Consider the following 20,675-nt stretch of genomic DNA (forward strand, 5'->3'; position numbering starts at 1 on the left):
TGAGGATGTGACTTGACACCACAACACACAGGCCAAGCCCCACAGTGAAGAAAGATCCAGCCAACGCCCGGGCTGAGAAACCGTGGAGCAGGTGAGAAGCAGGCACCCTCCAAGTCTGAGCTGCTCTCAGATGAATGTGTTTATTTTCTTTCTTTCTTTCTTCCTTTTCTTTTTGCTTTTTAGGGCCACACCTGCAGCACATGGAGGTTCCCAGGCTAGGGCTCAAATTGGAATGGCAGCTGGCTGCCTACACCACAGCCACAGCAACGCAGGATCTGAGCCTCATCTGCGACCTACACCGCAGCTCATGGCAATGCCAGATCCTTAACCCGCTGAGCAAGGCCAGGGATCGAACCTGCAACCTCATGGATCCCAGTCAGGTTGGATACTGCTGAGCCACAATGGGAACTCCTGAACGTGTTTATTATCTATCAGATTTGGAAAACCTAGGAGTCACAAGACCACAAGTTCCTAGAATTCTTAAAGAAATCAGGGCGGACTGTGAAACACGAAGATCAGGAAGGAGGTTTAAAGGTCTCTGTCCACCCTCCACCGTGCAGTTCATTTCAGAAACTGCACTTGGGAGAAGACCATGCAGCCACCAGGAGGAAACGTCTGCCCCGCTTATCTTGGTCCAAGGAGATGGGGACGCAGACATGGAACAAGGGAAACGGGCACAGAATGGGTGAGACACAGCCGATCTGGTTTTGCTAAGTTCTGAAACCCCTCGGTGAGGCTGGGAACAGACCCGCAGGCGACCTCTGGCCGACGGTCACATCCCTCTCATGTCACACCACTGCTGAGAAACAGACCTCGCACCCTCCTAAGAAGCAGTGGAGAAGATTCTAGACTCTAGTTTCTACAACCCCCTTCAGCTCAAGTTAGTGCAGCCACATTCAGGACTGCGAGGAACCGGTGGAGCGGCCCCCACTCTGCCAACAGAGATTTGATGAAGGGGCAGAAAATCTCCCAGCATAACTGCAAGGGCAAGGATTTACTGAGATGCGCCAAACTCTATGAAGGTTTGGGCATTAAAAGAACTAAACCATCGAATAGCTTGTCTTCCGAAAGAACAGGACTTAGAATGGAAGTCTAAGGTGCTGTTGGGGGAACAAGCAACTCTGCAGCACCTGAGCTGGGTGCTGGCGGCCCAATCCCTCCAGGGCTGGCCTGCAGGGCAAGTGGGGAGAGGTCATGATTAGAGCGCAGGTTCCCAGCAGCGGCCCTGAGCGTGGGTCGCTGGCGCCCTCTGCTGGCCACCGAGAAGACACACAGGCACAGAGCATCCTCCCGCTGCCCCAAGGTGGTCGCTCTGAGCAGCCGGAGACAGAACAGCCCAGAAAAGAGAGACAAGTGAGAAGCTATCAAGCAGGAGGCACGGAACCACCAGCCGCCCCCAGCAGCTTCCTTCGGAAAGCTGCTCCGGACACTCAGCCTCTACGAGCTGCAGCTGCTGCTTTATTTCTGATGTGCTGAGGAACGGGGAGGAATCCAAGAAAACACCTTGAAGCCGTTCAGGCGTCTCAGCAAAGTGGCTTCTCCGGCCGAGAATCTGCGGCTCCCATCGTCTGCCCCCCACCCCGCCAGATGAGGTGGAACCCTGGCTCCGAGTGCCCCCGCCTGCGGAGGGTACCAGCTCTCCCTCTGCCCTCCCCCACCTGCGGGAAGGAGCCCTACCTTTATTGAAGAACATGGAAGCCATCTGTCCCATCTCCACCCGGTCTGTGATCTCAAAGAGGTTCGGAGAGCCGCGCCTTTCTGCGGAGCCAGGAGGAAAGAGGAAGCGTTTTTGTTTTTCATGCTGGGACACCTGGCCCGAGGTTCAAATGGACTCTGTGTGTGTGAGTGTGTGCTGGGATGGGAGGCAGCTGTGGGGAGCAGACCAGGGCTCGGCGCTACTGTTCCACGGTGCCTTCAACCTGGGATCAGCCCTGGGGTGGGAGATGCCGGAGGGTCTCTGGAGGGACAGGAGGAAGGGGAACCTGGGGACCAGAGCGAAGCACAGGCCAGCCCAGAACCCCCAGACTTACGCACAGACAGGATGGGCCGCTTCTCCGCCCGCTCGTAGTTGTTCTGGATAAGGACATCGCTGTCGGAGGCGGAGGAGGAGTCGTCGTCTTCCTCCTGCTGGGGGGGAGTGGGGAGGATGAGAACAGACAAGGAAAACGCAGGGGCACAGGGCTCGGCGGAAACCCCCTGGGACACTGGAGAGCCTGTTTCCTTAGTTTGTTCTTTCTAGAAGGCATCTGATGAGGAAACTTTCGACACGTCGATGCTGTCACATTCGAAGGTGCAGGTAACACTCAGAGGAAGACGCTGCAGCCCGGTTCCAGGTACAAAGGTTCAGGATGACTGGGCCAGACGTCGGGGGGAGGGGACGTCAAAAGAGCAGAGGCTGCATTGGTTCTGCAAGCTGACCATGGCCGTGGACTTCAGCTCTGGGCTAGGATCCTGGAGCGGAGCTGTGCTCAGGAGACCCCAGGCCTCAGGAGGGAGGGAAGCGGCTGTCGAGGGCCCCCTCTTTGTAACAACCGCCCTGGGGCACCGCCCGGAGCCAAGGGCAGCACACACACCTGGTGGTTTTCCATCCTCTTCCAGCGGAGCTGAGCGTTGGCCGCCGCCATGGCCTCCACCACAAAGGTAGTTGTCACAAAGCTGCAGGGAAGGGAGGCCACGTGTGAATGGCCAAAGGCAGGCCGGAGGTTGGAGGAGGTACAAGATAAAAGGAAACGCCATCGAAGACCTGACCCGACCAAAGGGCCCAAAGCATCCTGGGTCCCAAGGAAGGGGCGGGAACTTCAGAGGTGGGTCTGACCTGATAAAAAAGGGCCAGCTCACCCTGACGTCTCCGAACGAACTCAGAATGCATTTCCAGCGCGTGACGGAAATAGTGCCCACCCAGGAGAGACGGGTGTGAAACGCTGATGGAAGGAGAGAGGGTGAGCCTGGGGGAGCGGTGAGGCGGGGGCACGGCATGCAGAGGTGGGGAGATGGAAGGGCAGGCACCATGCCGCGCTCTAAGCTGCGAAGAGGAGGCTGGGTCACCCGCGGCCCCTCCCAGAGCTTCGGGAAGGGCAGAGGCGGTGGCCCAGGGGTCAACCCCCAGTCACTACACTAATGGGCAGAGCAGAGCGCAGGTGAGGCTAAGTGAAAAGGACACTTGGCGCTGGCATCTGTCCCCTCCCCCTTTGGGGGGGTGGTACCTTGACTGCTAATAACCTGGCTAATGTTAGGCCAGCTTTTTTACGGCCCGCATCAGATGGGAGATGGGGAGGGGACATCAGCTGCTGAGAAGTCAGACTAAAGTGAAAAACTGCTCTTTTCTGAGGGAAACTGGAGAGACGTGGATGCCGGCGGTGGCAGAAGGTTCAGGGAGGGAGGGCCGCCTTCCTGCTCATAAAACCTGGGGAATGACTCTGGCCCTGCTGGGACCCCTAGGAGGGGACATTCATCGCCCTGTTTCCCGGGTGGCTGCTCAGCCCAGCAGGTGGGGGGCGGGGGTGGGGGGGTCACCCCTACCCACTCCATCTCAGCAGAGGTGGGGCCGCCAGCTGGAAGCCCCCATTCCAGCCGCTTCGGCACCTCCTAGAGAGGTTTCTCATTATCTTGCCTAAGTGACCGTTTTAAGGGCTCTAGATTTTCCCTGCTTTTTGGAGGTAAAACTAAAAATCAATCTTAATTAAGGCATAAAGAAGCTTCTCATGATCACACAAAGCCGACTCATTGATCATGTTTGAACATAAACGGGTTGAGCGGGAAGGGGGCGGGGACCCCACCCGGGGGCCCCCAGTAATCAGTTTCCGTTCAGGTGGCTGCCTGCGCTGAAGGTCCTTTGAAGGGGACAGCAGAGTCAGAGGAGGACAAGGACGCTCGGGCTCTTGGCTGCCAGGGCCTGCGGTAGGTAAGGAGCCAAGGGCACCTCAAGGACGGCCGCAAAGCCCCCCGGAAGGAACGTTGTCCCATCGCACGCAGCCTCCTCTAGGTCTTAACTGGCTTCACTACTAATCAGTCCCACTCCTCCAGCTGGGGCGGCTCCCCTCTCCTCCCGATCTGCTCTCCCAGGGCCACGGACCACCTACCCCAAACTGTAATGGCCCCACCGCCCGGTCCCTTAACACGCTGTGCATTTTTTTTTTCTTTCTCGGCCACACCCGAGGTGTGTGGAAGCTCCCAGGCCAGGATTCGAATCTGAGCCACAGCTGCAACCTACGCCACAGCTGCGGCAACGCCAGATCCTTAGCCCTCTGCCCACAGTGGGAACTCCCCTTGCCACACACTTCAATTTCTCTGTATTGCTCTTCATCTTCTTACTCTACACTTTGCTATTTCTTATCTTCACTGCGCACGGTCCGTCTCCCCACAGGAGAGAAGCAGGCCTGCGAGGGCAGGGGGCTTTGCTTGGCTCGGTGGGTCAGGACTCTAGCACCTAAGAATAGTGCCTGTGTTGCCTCAGGGGAGGTACCCCTTGGGGGTGGTTCCAGGTGCCCCCCCCCTTTTTGGGCAGCTTTCAGATTCCTACTAGGTTCAGGGGGCTGGAAATGCTTAGTCCTAAGTCCCTAGTGGCCTGGGGCACTAAGCGGCACCAGCTGGTGGTCCCAGGTGATGCCCACCCACCCGCTCAGGAAGCAGGTGCAAGAGGGGAGATGAACACTCGACTGCATGCAGGCACGTGTGTTTATCACTGCCTCGGATACTCTCTTAAATTCTAGAGTTCCTGCTGTGGCGCAGTGGGATCAGTGGCATCTCTACAGCACCAGGACGCAGGTTTGATCCCCGGCCCAGGCCAGGAGGTTAAAGGATCCAGGGTTGCCACAGCTGTGGCTCAGCTTGGATCTGATCCCTGAACCAGGTACTCCATTTGCTGTGGGGCAGCCAAAAAAGAAAACACCCCACACACTTTCCCCAATTTGGGAAGTTTGGAATCCCCCCTCATTCTTCCCGCAGTCATGCAGCGGGATCGGCAGTGTCTCTGGAGGCTGGGTCGCCGGTTCAATCCTTGGCCCGGCCCAGTAGGTTAAGGATCCGGCATTGCCACAGCTGCAGCATGTGTCATGACTACAGCTTGGGTCTGACCCCTAGCCTGGGAGCTCCATGTGCTAAGGGTGGCCCGGAAAGAAAATAAATAAAATATTTAAAAACATAAATAAAATCTTATTTTAAAAAAAAATTCTGAATTCCAAACTGATTTCCCCGTATCAGCTGAAAGGGCCGTCAGGTTCTCTTCCGTGCTGGGTAGTATTTTCTCAGGGAACAAACTCCGACCGTACCAGGCACAAAGGATACAACGGGGAGGAAAACCCGCGGGGGAAGGACCCGCGAGGGTCACGGGAGACGTCCCCGAGCCTAACTGGAGGTCTTCACTTTTCAGTGGTCAGGGTGGGCGACTGCTCCATCAGCCCGAGACGCGGAGGCCTCTGTGCCTCCTTTGCTGGCTCGGGGCACCTATTAGGATCCGCTCACGGGGGGCGTCTTCCTCGCACTGTCAGAGAGAGCTCAGGCTCCCCCTGCTCCGCCCCAGGCCCCCCGGGACGGCCCCTTACCTCATGAAGCCCAGGAACACCAGCAGGACCAGGCTGACGAGCCACCCAGCGGTGGCAAAGGCCTTGGGCATGGTGAGTGCGCCGGTGCCCACGATGAGGTTAAACATGTATACCAGGCCAACCTGGAACCAAGAGAGGGGACATTTGAGCCCAGAAATTAAGGCGCCTTACCCCCCAAGGGTTTCCAAGGGTGACCTGGGGCGACAGCAAAGCTGTGGTGGAGGCCAGGCCTCAGCCAGGCGTGTGGGAAGAGGGAGGAGTCGGCCCAGGTTCGAGGGAGGCAGGACCTGCCATCGGAGGCCCGGGAACCAAACAGGAGCACCGGAAGATGAAAGCCCCGAGTTCATCACCCTTTGCAGGAGTTCCTGGGGTGGCTCAGTGGAAACGAACCTGACTAGTATCCATGAGGATGTGGGTTCGATCCCCGGGCCCCACTCAGAGAGTTAAGGATCCCGGGTTGCTATGAGATGTGGTGTAGGTTGTGGACACGGCTTGGATCTAGCGTTTGGTGGGGCTGTGGTGTGAGCCAGGATTTGACCCCTAGCCTGGGAACATCCATAGGCCTCAGGTGCAGCCCTAAAAAAAAAATCTTTGCAAATTCACCCTTTTAAAGTACACAGGAGTTTTTAATCATAAGTTCTACAACCAGCACCCATCTAACTGCATTTCATCACCCCACAAAGAAACGCCCTACCCACCGGCAGCCACTCCCCCCGCCTCGCCCGAACCCCCCCCCCAACCAACCTCCCAGAAGAACTGCCGGGTCACTGACTTCAGGGCTTTCTTTCTTTCTTTCTTTCTTTCTTTTTTCCTTCTTTTTAGGGCCACACCTGCGGCATATGGAGGTTCCCAGGCTAGGGGTCAAATCAGAGCTGCAGCTGCCGCCCTACGCCACAGCCACGCCAGATCCGAGCTGCTTCTGCAAACTAGGCTGCAACTTGTGGCAACGCCAGATCCTTAACCCGCTGAGCAAGGCCAGGGGTGGAACCCTCATCCTCAAGGACACCATGCCGGGTTCTTAACTGACTGAGCCACAACGGAACTCCCTGGTTTTAAGCTTAACTCTAGTTCGCACCAACCTGACTCCAGCTCAGCTGCTTAGGGACTGCCTTTTCAAGATCTCGAGCTTGAAGCCGCTCTGCCCTGAAGCCCCTGCCTTCCACCCCCACCGACCCGCCTTTGTCCTGATCAGGACGTCTAGCCGCCGCCCTCCCTACCCAGGCCGCGGCCTCCATCGTGGCCTCACACGCATGCTCCCGCATCACGGACAACTGGCTGGTTCCAGGAAGCACACTCTGCCTGCAGCTCCCCCCACCCTCCCCGTTCTAACCTTTCAGACCCCCCAGCCTTGGGGACGACCCTGCACCCACTTCCTGGACTCCCTAAGGTGAAGATGCAGAGGGCTCCCGGAATGACTTTAAAACTCTAACGATGAGTCCCGTGACAGATGGCGGTCCCCGCTACTCCTGTGGTTCGGCAGCATCAGATTCTCTTCCTTGCTGCAGACGTCTGAGCAGTTCCCTTGTAAAGGCTCAAACCTCACGCCCAAGCCCCAGACCCGCGGCTCCCACCCGTCTCCAATGCTATGGAGGGGACAGAGGCCGTCTGACGAGCACCCCCCAGCCTCACTCCTACCCAGCGTCCACCTCCTCCCTCCCGCCTCGGGGAACACGTGTGCTTCCTCCTTGCTGAGGTTCCGCCCTGCACCTGTGCTGAGCTCGGCTCCCCTTTCTGGAACCTTCTCCTCCTATAAACTCTTCCCCTCTGCCTGCAAATGTTCTCGACATCTTCAAAACATGACCCTCTCATTTTCCCTTAACAAAACACCTTGAAGAAGCAACCTATATCCTCTGCCTTCATCGCCAAGGTCCTGCACCTGTGGTTTCCACTCCCAGGACTCCTTGGAAACGGCATTCTTAAAAATGACAATGGGAGTTCCTGCTGCGGCACAGTGGGTCGAGGAACCACCTGCAGCCGGCTCGGGTTGCTGTGGAGGTTTGGGTGCAATCCCTGGGCCATCGCCGTGCGTTAAGGATCTGGCGTTGCTGCAGCTGTGGCAGAGCTCCCAGCTGTGGCTTGGATTCGACGCTGGGCCTGGGAACTTGCATATGCCACAGGTGCGGCCGAAAACCAAACGAAAAACAAAGACGCAAACAAAACAAAACACTACCCCTCTGGACACACCTACCCAGCTCTCATTTTCAATTCCCCTTTCTTAGAAATGTGCACTTTTCTACAGTTCAACTTTTTTTCTAAAAGAACGATGTGTTGCAATTGAAATCAGAAACACACACGTTAGAGTCCATTCTCAGATCAGCCTCAGTCAGATTGAAAAAAAAAAAAAGCAAGATAAGGAGCATCACCAAGCACTTTGGGGCCCTGGACAGGGAGGCCGGAAGGGCTGGGCAGTGGGGAGGGCGGGCCAGGCTTCCGGGCAGGTGGCCCTTGGCCCCCTGAGTGCTGGACAAACAGGGTGAGGGCTTCTAGGAGAGAGGGAGCCACTCTTCCCAGGACCCGTTTACACCTGGCCAGGCCCCCCAGTTCCCACTCATTATTCGGGGCCCCTTCGCATGCTGCTCCCACCACAAAGCCCCCCACTCCCAAGGTCCTGGGGCAAGAACGTTTCTCATGCCTTCCTTTGGGTTTTCGATGCTGATGTGCTTATCTTTTCCCTGCCTTTCAATCTGAAGCTTCTCAGAGTTCCTGTTGTGGCACAGTAGAAACAAATCCGACAAGGAACCACGAGGATGCAGGTTCAATCCCTAGCCTCGCTCAGTGGGTTAAGGATCTGGTGTTGCTATGAGCTGCGGTGTAGGTTGCAGACTTGGCTTGGTCCGGCATTGCTGTGACTGTGGCTGTGGCTGTGGCTGTGGTGTAGGCCAGCAGCTGTAGCTCTGATTCGACCCCTAGCCTGGGAACTTCCATATGTCATGGGTGTGGCCCTAAAAAAAAAAAAAAAAAAAAAAAAAAGTAAATCTGAGGCTTCTGTGGCTGCGACCTGTATCTCACCTCTCTCTGCATTTCTTGGGGTGCCTGGCCCCTGGCCTCAAGATGGGGGTCTGCCCGGAGCCTGACCACCTTCCTCCCATTTCACTTGCTTTTATTTTTTTTGTTTTTCTTGGTTTTGCTTTTGCCCCATTTTAAACATCACATTCTCGAGTTGACCCCAGGGACAGATCCCAGAAGGATTAAGACGCGTTTGAAGCGTCCTCCTTGAGCTCCTGATGGCGTGGCTCCCCTGCTGAAGCCTGGCCCAGGGTGGTGTGAGAATCAGTGTGACGGCGACCGAACTGGAAGCCCCCAGTGTTGTCTTTTCACAAATGTGAACGTCTACAAACTAACTCCGACTTTTGCAGGGGTTAATTTCAGCCAGAGGTGGGTAGAGCTGAGCGGGGCGGCGAGGGATCCGTCAGCCGAGCTCTGCTCATTCGTTCACTGATTCAACAACTATGGAGAGCCTGGTCCTGGCCCTGCGCTGAGAGCCGGGGGGACAACAGTGGGCACGACAGACAGGGGCCTTGACCTCGAGCAGGAGCAGGACACAGACAAGAAGACTATGATGACTGCCCGGGAGAAGTGTCTTGAAGGAAAGAACCAGGGTGCCGTGACAAAGAATAACAGGGAAGTGCTTCAAACAGGTGCGCACAGAAGGCCTCGGGAGGACATTCAAGCTGGGACCTGAGGCTGAGCAGGAGTCGCCCAGACAAAGGGCCAGAGCAGAGCCCGGCAGGTAGAAAGGCCTCAGGATGGCGAGAGGGAGGGGTGGCCCGGGGAACTCTGAGGCCGGCGTGGCTGAAGCAGAGCAAGTCAGGCTGCAGGTGGGCTCATGGTCCTGGTGCAGGGGACAGGGGATAGGGAAACGCTAAGAGGCCAGGCCCCAGTCCCTGACCTAACAGCTGATCTCCTGGCATACTGCTTTCACAAGCAGTGCCATGATGAAGGCTAGAACCTTCTTCCTTTATGACCACACCCACGGCACATGGAAGTTCCCAAGCCAGGGACTGAATCTGAGCTGCCAGCTGCAGCAACGCTGGATCCTTTAACCCTCTGTGCAGGCTGGGGATTGAACCTGTACCTCAGCAGCGACCCAAGGCACTGCAGTTGGATTCTTAACCTACTGTGCCATGGCGGGAACTCCTAGAATCTTTATTTCTTTATAGAAAATGGCCCTGGTGATGGTTCTTGTGATAAAAGTAAAAAGAGAGGAAAGAGGCCTAAGAAAGTGATGGTTCTTAGCCAAAAATTTTAGGCAGAAATTAAGTAGCACAAGAGGCATCTGTGAACTCAGGGATGCCTGAAGGTCTTGGGATGTAAATGTCCCAAGGGTCTAGGAGTTCCCATCGTGGCTCAGTGGAAACGAATCTGACCAGCATCCATGAGGATGCAGGTTCAATCCCTGGCCTTGCTCAATGGATTAAGGATCCTGCGTTGCTGTGGCTGTGGTGTAGGCCAGCAGCTACAGCTCTGATTCAACCTCTAGCCTGGGAACCTCCATATGCCACAGATGTGGCCCTAAAACAAACAAACAAACAAAAGTCAAAGGTCTATGTTGTCAAGCAGGGCTTCTCAGTCCGAGCACTGCTGACTTTTGAGATTGGTTGGGGGGCCTGTTCTGTGAATTGCAGGATGTTTAGCAGCCTCTCTGGCCTCCACCCACTGGAAGCCAGCCCCCCAGGACTCCCCCGTGTTGTGACGGTCAAAATGTCTCCAGCCAAGAATGAAATAATGCCATTTGCAGCAGCATGAACGGAACTAGAGACTCTCATACTGAGTGAAATAAGTCAGAGAGAAAAAGACAAATACCATATGATATCACTTCTATCTGGAATCTAATATACAGCACAAATGAACCTTTCCACAGAAAAGAAAATCACGGACTTGGAGAAGAGACTTGTGGTTGCCAAGGGGGAGGAGGAGGAAGAGGGTGGCTGGGGAGCTTGGAGTTCATAGATACAAACTATTGCCTTTGGAATGGATTAGCAATGAGATCCTGCTGTGTAGCCCTGGGAACTGTGTCTAGTCACTTATGATGGAGCATGATAATATGAGAAAACAGAATGTGTACATGTATGTGTAACTGGGTCACCAGGCTGTACAGTAGGAAAAAAAATTGTATTGGGGAAATAACTATTAAAAAATAATAATAATAAAATGGAAAAAAAAATTTAAAAACATCTCCGAACATTGCCAGATGTCCCCTGGGAGGCAGGAGTGCCACCAGCTGAGAACCACTGCTGATAAAGACACAATGAAATAAACACACTCCCAAGGGAAAGTTCAAGTAAATCTCAGTAAAAAAAGACCCTGCAAGAACTTGACAGAGAAGTTAATTGGGGACCAACTGTGGCAGTTAGGAGCAGAAAGGGGTGATCCCATTTGTCTTGGGTTGTTGCTCTTTTTTCCTTCTGAAGCCAGCACTCTGGGCCTGGCAGGGCTGCAGGGAGCCCTGTGTGGCTTTTCCACCTTCCTGGCCAGAGTTCAAGCCTCTTTACCGCCAGTAAAAGTGATTGGTAAGGACTAATCTCAAGGAGCAGAGCAGGAGGCAGGAAGCAAACCCGAGCTGAGCCACAGGCGGCGGCAGGGGGTGGGGAGGGAGGCAGTTTCGGGGCAGGAGTGGGGAGATGATCTCTTCTGCCAGTCGGGTGACTGCTCAGCACAGCCAGCCTCCTGGGAGGCTGCGGTTTCAATGCAAACCGAGCTTCCTCTGGTTCTCTGCTGAGAAGGCACAGTCCTATCCCTTGGGCTGGCTGACGTGCCCCAGCCGCAAGCCCTAGGAGGTTCAGGGCAGGACCCCAGCGGCCTCGCCCACACGTGTGCACGAGGCAGGGGTCACAGGCACCTTTCAACAGCTTCCCCAACGACAGCTGTCAAAGGAAGCAGGGCAGCAGAGACGCAGAAGCAACAAGGAGGCTTTCAGGCTATCAAACAAGCGCTCTTTCCTTCGAAAGCAACGGCAATGATCTTAGGCAAGACCGTCTGGCAGGAGGCGGCCTCAGCGGCTGCCCTCTTGTAAGCGGTGACCCCTACTTCCTCTATTTGCATCACACGACCCCTTCAGGCCTGAGCCACTTGTGGTCCCCAGAAATGGGGAAAGAGACACACCTGTTCTAAGACCACTTATGGGGGTGCTACGGGCCTGAGCCACGCATGTCCAGCACTACTGTTGAGAGGGTTGATCATCCGAGGCCCTTGCGGGCTCGTCTGCTTGTTACAAAGAGTTTCCGCGGGATCATGCAGGCTAAGGCAAACGCCCCGACCCTGAGTGGAAGAGAACTCAGGACAGGGCAACGCAGAGGCAGGGAGAGACCCTGGGCCAGCAGAGACCAGGTCATAGGCGGATGCACTGCTCAGGGTCTTAGTCTCCTGGAGCGGGCTCCGCCCACATGGTGCTAAGCAGGGCAACTCAAAGCAGCATCTGCAGGCAAGGCCCACCCGCTGCCTCTCCAGGGTCAACAGATGGTGCACCTCATGCCTCCCCCATCCCTGGTCTCACCTGGGGCCAAGACCCACTCTCCCTCGATGGCAGAGTTAAAGAAATCTCAGGTAGAGGGCGTGTTCTCTGCTCTTAAACTCATCCTCAGCACCCCCGGTTGTCCCCTCACTTCTCTCTTCACTGGCAGGATAAGATAAGAGAGTGGGCGTGGAGTCACGGCCAATGCCCAGGGTAGGCCCTTGAGCACAGATCTTCAACAAAACCCAACGCATAGGAACTGGAGAGAAAAAGTGTTTAAAGAGCGGAACCCACTGGAGTTCCCGTCGTGGCACAGCAGTTAACGAACTTCGACTAGTATCCATGAGGACTTGGGTTCAATCCCTGGCCTCACTCCGTGGGTTAAGGATCTGGCGTTGCCATGAGCTGTGGTGCAGGTCACAGACGCAGCTCGGATCCCAAGTTGCTGAGCTGTAGCATAGGCTGGCAGCTACAGCTCCAATTTGACCCCCCGCATGGGGGGAAAAAAGAGGCAAAGAAAAAAAAAAAAAGCAGAACCCACTGAGGCGTTTAGGTCTCACTGCCCCATTTCCTGTGGGCACATGCTGACAAATGAAATGATTACCGAACAGCTGGAGGCACAAGAAAAGTAGGCCCGTCAGAGACTTTCCTTCTTAACACCCAGTTATAGAAATAACTCATCTCCTCGCCGCTAGGCTTACAGCTGTTGTAAGATGAAGCAGGAACCTGGGTGATTTCTACGGACATGTCCTTACTGATCCCAAGGAGGCTGTGAGCTGTTACACAATCCCACACATGACATGAGAGGGACACGAGTCCGCTCATTTCCAGGTTCAAGACAGACTTCCCTCATAAATTACAGAGATGGAGGAGGTGCTCCTGGTGCTACACAGGCAAGGCACAGATCCAGCCGGAAGACCTAGTGGGAGGAAGAGTTTGGACCTGCTGTTCTCAGCCATGTCTCCTTAGCCGTCACCCCACAGCTCTGGAGGCTGTGAGGCTGGCTAGCAGAAACAGATCAGGGATCCCCAGGCCAGAAAGGTAAGTGCAAAGCAGGGCAGCTGTTTCAGGTTGGGCACTTTCTAGAAGGAGGACTCTGGCTGCTTAAGGCAGTGCTGCCTTTCCTTGGGATCCTTGGCAGCAACAGGAATCAATCATTCAATTATTCCAGTCTTCCTGCTACTTATCCGTGATGTAATCGTGACCAATCTTCTACTACACAAAGAAGATAAACTGAACGTGTGTGTGCGAGGGGTAACACAGACCCAAGAGAGGGAGAAATCAATCATTCTAATTGTTCTAATTACAGACTGCACCAAACTGCAGTTGGAGGTCTCTGTGAGCTTTCTCTGCCTCTTACGCCATCCAAGACTATAAAAGTTGTGCAACTTAAAATTCAGCTAAGAACCATAGTGGTTGCAGACTGCTAAGATGAGCAAAACCCAGAGTCGACGGCCAACAGCCACTGTCCATAGGAACTGGCCGCATGGGCTGAAAATGGTGGCAGTCCTGAGATAAATACCATAAAGAGCTAGCAAGAGGCAGTTTGGTTTTCTTGACCACTCTCTGATGGACACTCAAACAGGGACCAAACCTGCCTCTCACAATATGGTCACCGTGGCTACTGCTGGATGGGGTCCCCAGACTCCAGCTCTGAAAGCGCTGGGCTCACAATTACAGTCCACAGGAAGCAGCGTGCTTCTCTAGAAGCCAGAGGCACCGATGTAGGCAAGACAGGCTCCCAAAGTAAAACTCACGTAGGGAGAATAGAGCTCTCCGGTCTCGGTGATTTCACCCGCCATTTCCAAAGGTGAAGAAGGGTCCCTCGGTAGCCAAGCTCCCCTCTGTGCGGTGGTGGTGGTGGCGGTGATGGTGGCGGTGGTGGCGGCGGCTGCTGCGGCTCCCTAAGAAAAGAGCAGGCTTCAACTTTCTGATGGACCTAAATGCGGGTGGGGGGATGTCTGCAGAGCCGCTCCCTTCCCATCGTTTAATCAGACATTTACAGCCTCGGTATCTGTCACAAGACAGCCCGGAGGGAAGGGTCTCCCTGTATGATGACTGAGTGGTTTCTTTTAACTTTCTCCTTGCTGAGTAGTTTCTTCTAAATTTCTCCTTGCTGTGCAAGGCATGAATGTATTCCAAGCCGCTCAGACTCCAAGTGATTTAGGACGCTTCAGAAGCCACTAAGTCTCACCCACTACAAGGGTCCCCTTTACACACTCTGGATAACCCCATTTGATGCCGGAACAGCGAGCTCACTACCACCCAGGGCAGCTAGTGACTGTCTGCCTCCTCCGCCTAGGGCAAAGAGTTGGAGGTTTTCTTAGGTCGCCGACAACCCAACTCCTTGCCCCAAAGCCTCTCCTTCTTAACGAGGCCTCCACTCCACGTCCCCCGACCTGCCTTAGGGCTCCCCGCACTGCCCGTCTTCTCAAGAGCCCTCCTCCGATCCTCTCCCCCATTTTCTCCCCCCTCCTAGAGAAGCCTCGAGTCCGGCACGACCCCAGTCCATCCCACCCTCTCGGCCGGCCCGACACCTGCAGCGCAGCTTGCTCCGAGCCGCCGCGGCCACCGCCTCCAGCCCCTGGGTTGCTGCCGGCGCCAGCTGTCCCGCACCAGCGCCTGCAGCGCGCATGCGCCCGCGCCGGGAGCCCACCTTTTCTGCGCGCGCCTCGGGCGGGGCGCGCGGCGCTGATTGGGCGAGGCGCGCAGCGCTGATTGGACTCCTCGCGGAGGCGGGACCGGGATTGGGCCCCGGCGGCTGCCGTCTGCGTGGCGGAAGAGGGCGGGGTGCGGTGCTACGCGCATGCGGGAGGAAAGGCCGTCAGCCAGGTAGGAAAGCGGGGCTGGGTGGAAGAGGCGTTTGACGCCTGTTGGGGACTCATTCTTCTTACGAGGAGTGGGTGTGAACTTGGTCGTCCCGGGGCTTCAGTGGTTGCGGGAGTTCGAGAAGAGGAGCCTATAACTCCTCACAAAGGGGAAGGGACTGAGGCCTTGGGCCTGTCTCACCCTAGCGCGGCCGGGGAGGCCCAGACGGCTTGGGGGGCAGGAAGAGGGAGGGCGGGAGCCTAGTGGGGTGGTCGCTGGGAAATAGGTTTAAGACAGGGCTGGAAATTGATTCTGGGTGGAGTCTCAAGACTGGGGCAAGCAAGGGGAATTTTGTTGACAAGTCTTGCTGTTAAGGTGTGAGGCATGGACGTTCTGGGAGATGGGGTGGAAAGGATGGGCAGAAAAGGCAGCCCATGCTTGGCGCCTTGGCATGCGAGCCCAGGATTGTTTAATTATCTTTAACCAGCTTGGTTCCCCTTCTTGCAAGGGGAGTCCGTGTCCTCTGAAATGTTTGGAAAGAAAGACGGAGAGTTCCCGTTGTGGCTCAGCGGTAACAAACCCAACTGCTATCCGTGAAGTTGCGGGTTCCATTCCTGGCCTGGCTCAGTGGGTTAAGGATCTGGAGTTGCCCTGAACTGTGGATGCGACTCGGATCCTGCGTTGTTTTGGTTGTGGCTGTGGTGTAGGCCGGCAGCTGCAGCTTGGATTCAGCACCTAGCCTGGGAACTTCCATATGCTGCAGGTGCGGCCCTAAAAAGGGGAAAAAAAAAAAAAAAAAAAAAAAAAGGAAGAAAGAAAGATGGAGGTTCTTCTAATAACTTAGCCTCAGGAGGCATTTAGTGAATTAAGAACTGGGGCTCCCGCCTACTCTAAGTGGAAGGAAACTCAGGGTCCTGAAATCTTTGCCCTCCCCCCCACAGGCTGCTACCATGAGGTTAAATCAGAACACCTTGCTTCTGGGAAAGAAGGTGGTGCTGGTACCCTACACCCCGGAGCATGTGCCTAGGTAATCATTCACCTGACACTGGGCACAGGCCAGCTGTCCAAGGTACAGCGAGGAGGTCAGCCTGCCTTAGCCCAGTTCTCAGGGGTTGTTTTCTCTAAGAGGGAGAAACATTGATGTGAGAAGTAGTTACAGGAAAAAAGTGAAAACCAAAGTCACCCATCCCCCTGTTTCCTCCTTTCACCCCCTCAGCTTCCTTCTTGGCCTTTTGGCCAGGAATAATTGTATGTAAAGCAAATGTGTGCAAGGAAAAAAAGGTATTATTTTCTCGTCTAGTTATTTATCAATGAGTACCATTCCTCTGGCCAGTGACTGGGCTCGATTCTTAGAGACTAAATGTTAGTGTGTCATAAACCTGAGCCGATGGGTTGGTGTGATGTCTGCTGTTTGAAAGGCCGGGACTGAGTTGCAGGGTGGGACTCTGGGGCTTGTTGGCAGATGTCTGGTGGATGAGGAGGTTGGTGCTGTAGGCGGGTATTTTTACTTGTAGTTTTCCTTTTGGGGAGTCCCATTGCCCACCCTTGTGGAGGTCGGTCCAGCCTTCTTTGCGGAGTTCACCTTGCCACTCTTTCCCCTCCGGAATCTGAGGAACGTTTAGCTCCAGACTGCTCCCCCGTATTGACCTCTGAGACAGGAGAGGAAGCTGGACAGAAGGAACTGGCTCCTGCTGTTCTCTTTGGGCGTAGCCTGCCTCTCATTCTCGTGCCCGTGGACTTCTGCTATAGGAGCAGTGTTAACCCTTTCTTGGCTCTGAGCCCTCTGTTGGCCCTGTGGGGTTCACCTCTCGACCATCTGTTTCTTCATCTCATCAAGTGTCAGATCGTGCTTCTGGAGAAGGCCTGCATGCCAAAGGCCATCCCTCCGTCCCCGCAGGTACCATGAGTGGATGAAATCAGAGGAGCTGCAGCGTTTGACAGCGTCTGAGCCGCTGACCCTGGAGCAGGAGTACGCGATGCAGCAGAGCTGGCGGGAAGATGCGGACAGTGAGAAGTGGAGACCCTGGGTGGGTCGTGGGAGGGTCATGGGAGGATTCCAGAGGCCATCTCAGCCTCCCTCCCTTTCCCATTCCCAGCTGTAGCCCTGCTGGGGCCACAGAAATTTCACAAAAAGCGCTCGGGGAAGAGCCTGGGAGGTGCCTGAAACCCTCGTCCTCCGAGGCCCACTGAAGCCGGTCCCTGTGGCCGACGCTTCTGTTTTCTTCCCACTCACTGCACCAGGCGTGGGAGGATTGAGAGACAGGAAGGCATTTTGGGCTCTGGCTGTAAATGGAGGCCCTTGGCACCATGTGGTTACTGCTCTGACTGGCTGGCTCTCTGAGGATACAGTTGCTCTTTGGAGAAGGGCATTGTTTCCTGCACCAGGCAGATCTTGGGCTTGGTCACCAGCTGAAGGAAGTGCCGGCTCCCCTTCTCTGCCAGACTCAGGGACAGCAGAAGTTCTCTGGTTTGGGTAGGAAGGCTGTTCTCGCTGCACTTCTCTGGGGCGTGTCGCTGCTAACCCTTCGCCTCCCTCGGCAGAGTGCACCTTCATCGTGCTGGCTGCAGAGAAGTGGCAGGGCCAGCCAGGCCCCAGTGAAGAGAGCTGCATGGCTGGAGACGTGAACCTCTTCCTCACAGATCTAGGGGACCCCTCCCTGGGGGAGATTGAGGTCATGATTGCAGGTTCGTTTCCCCCCGCCTCCCCTGGCCCTGCCCCTCCCTTCTGGCCCTCAGATCTGCTGAACTTGAAGGCAGCCATGGCACTCAGCTCCGTGGGAGGCTCCTAGCTGGCAGGCTACTACCTGGCACCTTGTTAGCGGTGTGGCTCACCCCTGGTGGTTCACTGTACTCCCATGTCATCCTTAGCTGTGAACTTAACCTTGGATTTTAGGGCCTTTTTTTTTTTTTTTTTTTTTTTTTTTTTTTTTTTTAAGGGCCACACCTGTGGCATATGGAAAGTTCCTGGGCTAGGGGTCGAATTGGAGTTGCAGCTGCCAGCCTACACCACAGCCCCAGAAGCGGGATCCGAACCGCGCCTGCGACCTACATCACAGCTCACGGCAACGTCAGATCCCCACCCACTGAGCAAGGCCAGGGATCGAACCCGCATCCTCGTGGATCCTAGTTGGGTTTGTTTTCCTCTGTGCCACGACGGGAAACTGTAGTCTGCCCCATCCTGGGGGTGGACCGAGGAGTCTCCGGAGAGAAGTGATCCTCCCTGGAGCATCTTTCCCTGTTGGGAAGGAGCCGATCCAGTGCCTGTGTCCATCGGGGTCCTCAGCCTCTTTCTAAGGGGCTGTGCAACTCTCTGCATGGGGCAGCACTCCGAGCTGAAGGGGCCAGCTTTGGGGGCAGATTGCTGGGTGTCTAAGCCGTGAGGCCTCGGTCGAGTCATTTAAGGTCTCTGGGCCTCTGTCTCCTCAGCCACAGAACGGTAATCACACTTGCGAGCCCCCTGGGGCCGTGAGGGTGAAGTGAGCCGGGCACGCAGTGTCAGCGATTGCTGTCCTTCCTCCTAGAGCCCAGCTGCAGGGGCCAGGGCTTGGGCACCGAGGCCGTCCTCATGATGATGGCTTATGGTAAGGGAGGCCAGCTGGGTGGTGGGAAGTGCCTAGACCGTGGGGGGAGGCCCGGTGGGGGCAGGGGGCAGGCAGGCGGTGGGCGCCTCACCTGCAGACCGAGACCGGAGAGGTGGAGGGTGCGGGGGGGTGGGCTGAGCGGGGAGTAAGGCTTCATCCCCAGGCTTGACCCTCTCTCTCATCCCTTCCGAGAGGAGTCACCAAGCTAGGTCTGACCACGTTTGAGGCTAAAATTGGGCAAGAAAATGAACCCAGCATCCGGATGTTCCGCAGGCTGCACTTTGAGCAGGTGAGGATGCTGCGGGTGAGAGGGCGAGGCCCGGGTCTGGGCCGTGCGACCGGGTGGTGCTCTCGCTTGTGGCGGTAACTTAGCCCCCCACCCCCACCCCCCCGCGCTCTCTGGCTTCCGCAGGTGGCCGTGAGCAGTGTCTTCCAGGAGGTGACACTCAGGCTGACAATGAGTGAGCCGGAGCGGCAGTGGCTTCTGGAGCAGACCAGCCATGTGCAAGAGAAGCCCTACAGAGATGGGTCCTCAGAGCCCCACTGACAGCTGGCCTCGTGGCCTGGCCACCCTGTGTGAACGGGAGTGTAAGACCAGGCTCCTGCCACAGGAGAATGGAGGGAGCCTCGGGGGCAGATACTCTGGGCCCTGCTCCAGGTTGGAAATCTTTTGGGGGCCCTTCAGACCCTGGGCTGGACTTGCTTGGCCTCCCTTGTGTGGCAGCGTGGCTGAGCCCCTCCAGGGCCAGCCCCTGCTCCTGGCCAACCCTGGACTCTCGGAACCTGGAGCGGATGGCATGAATCCATGGCAGAGGCCAGGGTAGGCGTGGAGCCAGAGTTGAGGGAGGGGCCTGGTGAACAGGCAAGACTTCCTTTTCGCCTGGAAGGCCGGAGGGGCCACCGAGCCTCTGGCCAGGAGTAAAGCCCACTGCCTGCAGCTTGCCGTCTTCTCATTGGGTCCTTGGAGGTGAGCTACCAGGAGGCCCAGCCTCTGGCATCTGGTCCAATGACATGGGGACAGGAATAGCTCAGTCCTCCTCTGTCATCCCACAGAAGCAGATGGGTGTGACCCTGAGAGGTCTGGAAATGAATGCAGTTGGCCCTGGAAGGACAGACAGGTGATCTGGAAAGTGGGCGGGTGTTCTTGCTCCTTTCTCCTCGGAGCCAGTTTTGAGGGTGGAGTTAGTTTTGGTTACAGCTCCTTGTGGCTGGAGTACCCCCCTCCCTCGCTGATGAAGCTTCGGGCCTTCTTTCTGCTCAGTTGCCGGGGTTGCGGGAGGAAGCCGAGGGCCCTCCACCGTCCCTCCCGCAGGCACCTGCGTCCTCTTGCTCTCCACGCATCCTCCACCTCTGGGAGCACTGCACCTGTGGAGGCCACTGGGGGGTGCTAGAGGCACAGATTCGGGAGGGTCAGGCTGCTTGGTGACCAGGGGCTACAGGCAGAGCTGGGCCAAGTCTTCCCACTTCAGAGGGTGGCAGACACCTCTTGACTTCTCAGTATCGCTCATGCCCTCTCATCTTCTAGGGTGGCCATCAAAAAAAGCCAGGCATATTTCAAAACAACTGGAGAACAGACTCTTGAGGGCACCGAGGGCATTTTCAAGGGGTGGAAACGGTCCCAGGCCCCGGGGCTTTTGAGGCGGAGCCAGAACTATGGCTGAGGACTCCCCACTCCCAGGCCTTCTGTTCACATCAGACCACGCCTGGAATCTAAGACATAAACGCTTTGTGCTGGGGCCCCTGGCCCCTCCGCCACTGAGCTTCCTCTTCCTGCCACCTGTCCCCAGCTTAATCACAGTCAGAGTCCTTAGGGTTTCCCCACCCAGCAGGTGAGGTGGGAGGGGTCCCTCCACAGCGCTGTGGGGCAGTCATCAGGCTATTCACGTGCCAGGGACCTCCATCAGGGGTCAAAGTGTGGTGGCAAGGGTGGGGTGCCCCCCCCTCCAGGCCCAGCCTAACTGTGATTGGTATTGTGGTAAGGGTTTTGGAAGGTTCCTGTGAACAGTGGTGGAATTCAAATCTTAACCAGGTAGAGATGGCCAGATAGTGATTTGTCCTTCTCTTAACCCTGAGGGCTCCATGGGTCCCCTCCCTGCTTCACTATCTCCCTTCTTGGTTTGTTCTCCTTGGTCCCAGGAACCTTGCTTGGTCTCCTGGTTGGGTGGAGAAGAGCCAGGGCCAACTTCCCTTCCTTCTGAGCACCTGCCCAGGAACCTGGCAGGCCACCTGGCAGATCTCCAGGATGTGGCCTCAGGTGCCAGAGGTGTAAGGGACCTGGGTCCCTTATGGAGGAGG

The 20,675-nt window shown here is 56.2% G+C and overlaps 2 protein-coding genes across 29 annotated transcripts in view; one reads left to right on the forward strand and one right to left on the reverse strand.

Annotated features, from left to right (window-relative positions):
• TMEM104 (transmembrane protein 104) overlaps window positions 1-14,626 on the reverse strand; it is a 54,262-nt gene extending 39,636 nt beyond the window's left edge. For 5 of the 16 annotated variants that reach the window (XM_005668623.4, XM_003131226.5, XM_084983696.1 and 2 more), the window contains exons 1-6: window positions 14,529-14,626; window positions 13,749-13,895; window positions 5,541-5,662; window positions 2,574-2,655; window positions 2,031-2,127; window positions 1,678-1,758 (exon numbers count right to left, since the gene is read on the reverse strand). In XM_005668623.4, the coding sequence (XP_005668680.1) occupies window positions 1,678-1,758; window positions 2,031-2,127; window positions 2,574-2,655; window positions 5,541-5,662; window positions 13,749-13,793 (427 nt within the window). In that variant the 5' untranslated portion in view covers window positions 13,794-13,895; window positions 14,529-14,626. The remainder of the gene's footprint in view (window positions 1-1,677; window positions 1,759-2,030; window positions 2,128-2,573; window positions 2,656-5,540; window positions 5,663-13,748; window positions 13,896-14,528) is intronic. The other 11 variants (XM_084983687.1, XM_084983686.1, XM_084983697.1 and 8 more) reach the window with 3 other exon arrangements.
• Window positions 14,627-14,778: 152 nt separating this feature from the next.
• On the forward strand, window positions 14,779-19,317 carry NAT9 (N-acetyltransferase 9). Of its 13 annotated transcripts, none has more exons than XR_014820198.1 (7): window positions 14,779-14,823; window positions 15,741-15,826; window positions 16,697-16,806; window positions 17,341-17,484; window positions 18,226-18,380; window positions 18,575-18,669; window positions 18,793-19,317. XR_014820198.1 is itself a non-coding variant. In NM_001195360.1 (7 exon segments), coding segments are annotated over 6 exon segments (621 nt in total). In that variant the 5' UTR covers window positions 14,816-14,823; window positions 15,741-15,749; the 3' UTR covers window positions 18,928-19,317.
• The last annotated feature ends 1,358 nt before the right edge of the window (window positions 19,318-20,675 follow it).

Source organism: Sus scrofa, chromosome 12, assembly GCF_054392235.1.
Source record: "Sus scrofa isolate SSC_HxYL_T2T_F1_AM1 chromosome 12, Sscrofa_HxYL_maternal_Yorkshire_Landrace_v2.0, whole genome shotgun sequence".
NCBI lineage: Eukaryota > Metazoa > Chordata > Mammalia > Artiodactyla > Suidae > Sus > Sus scrofa.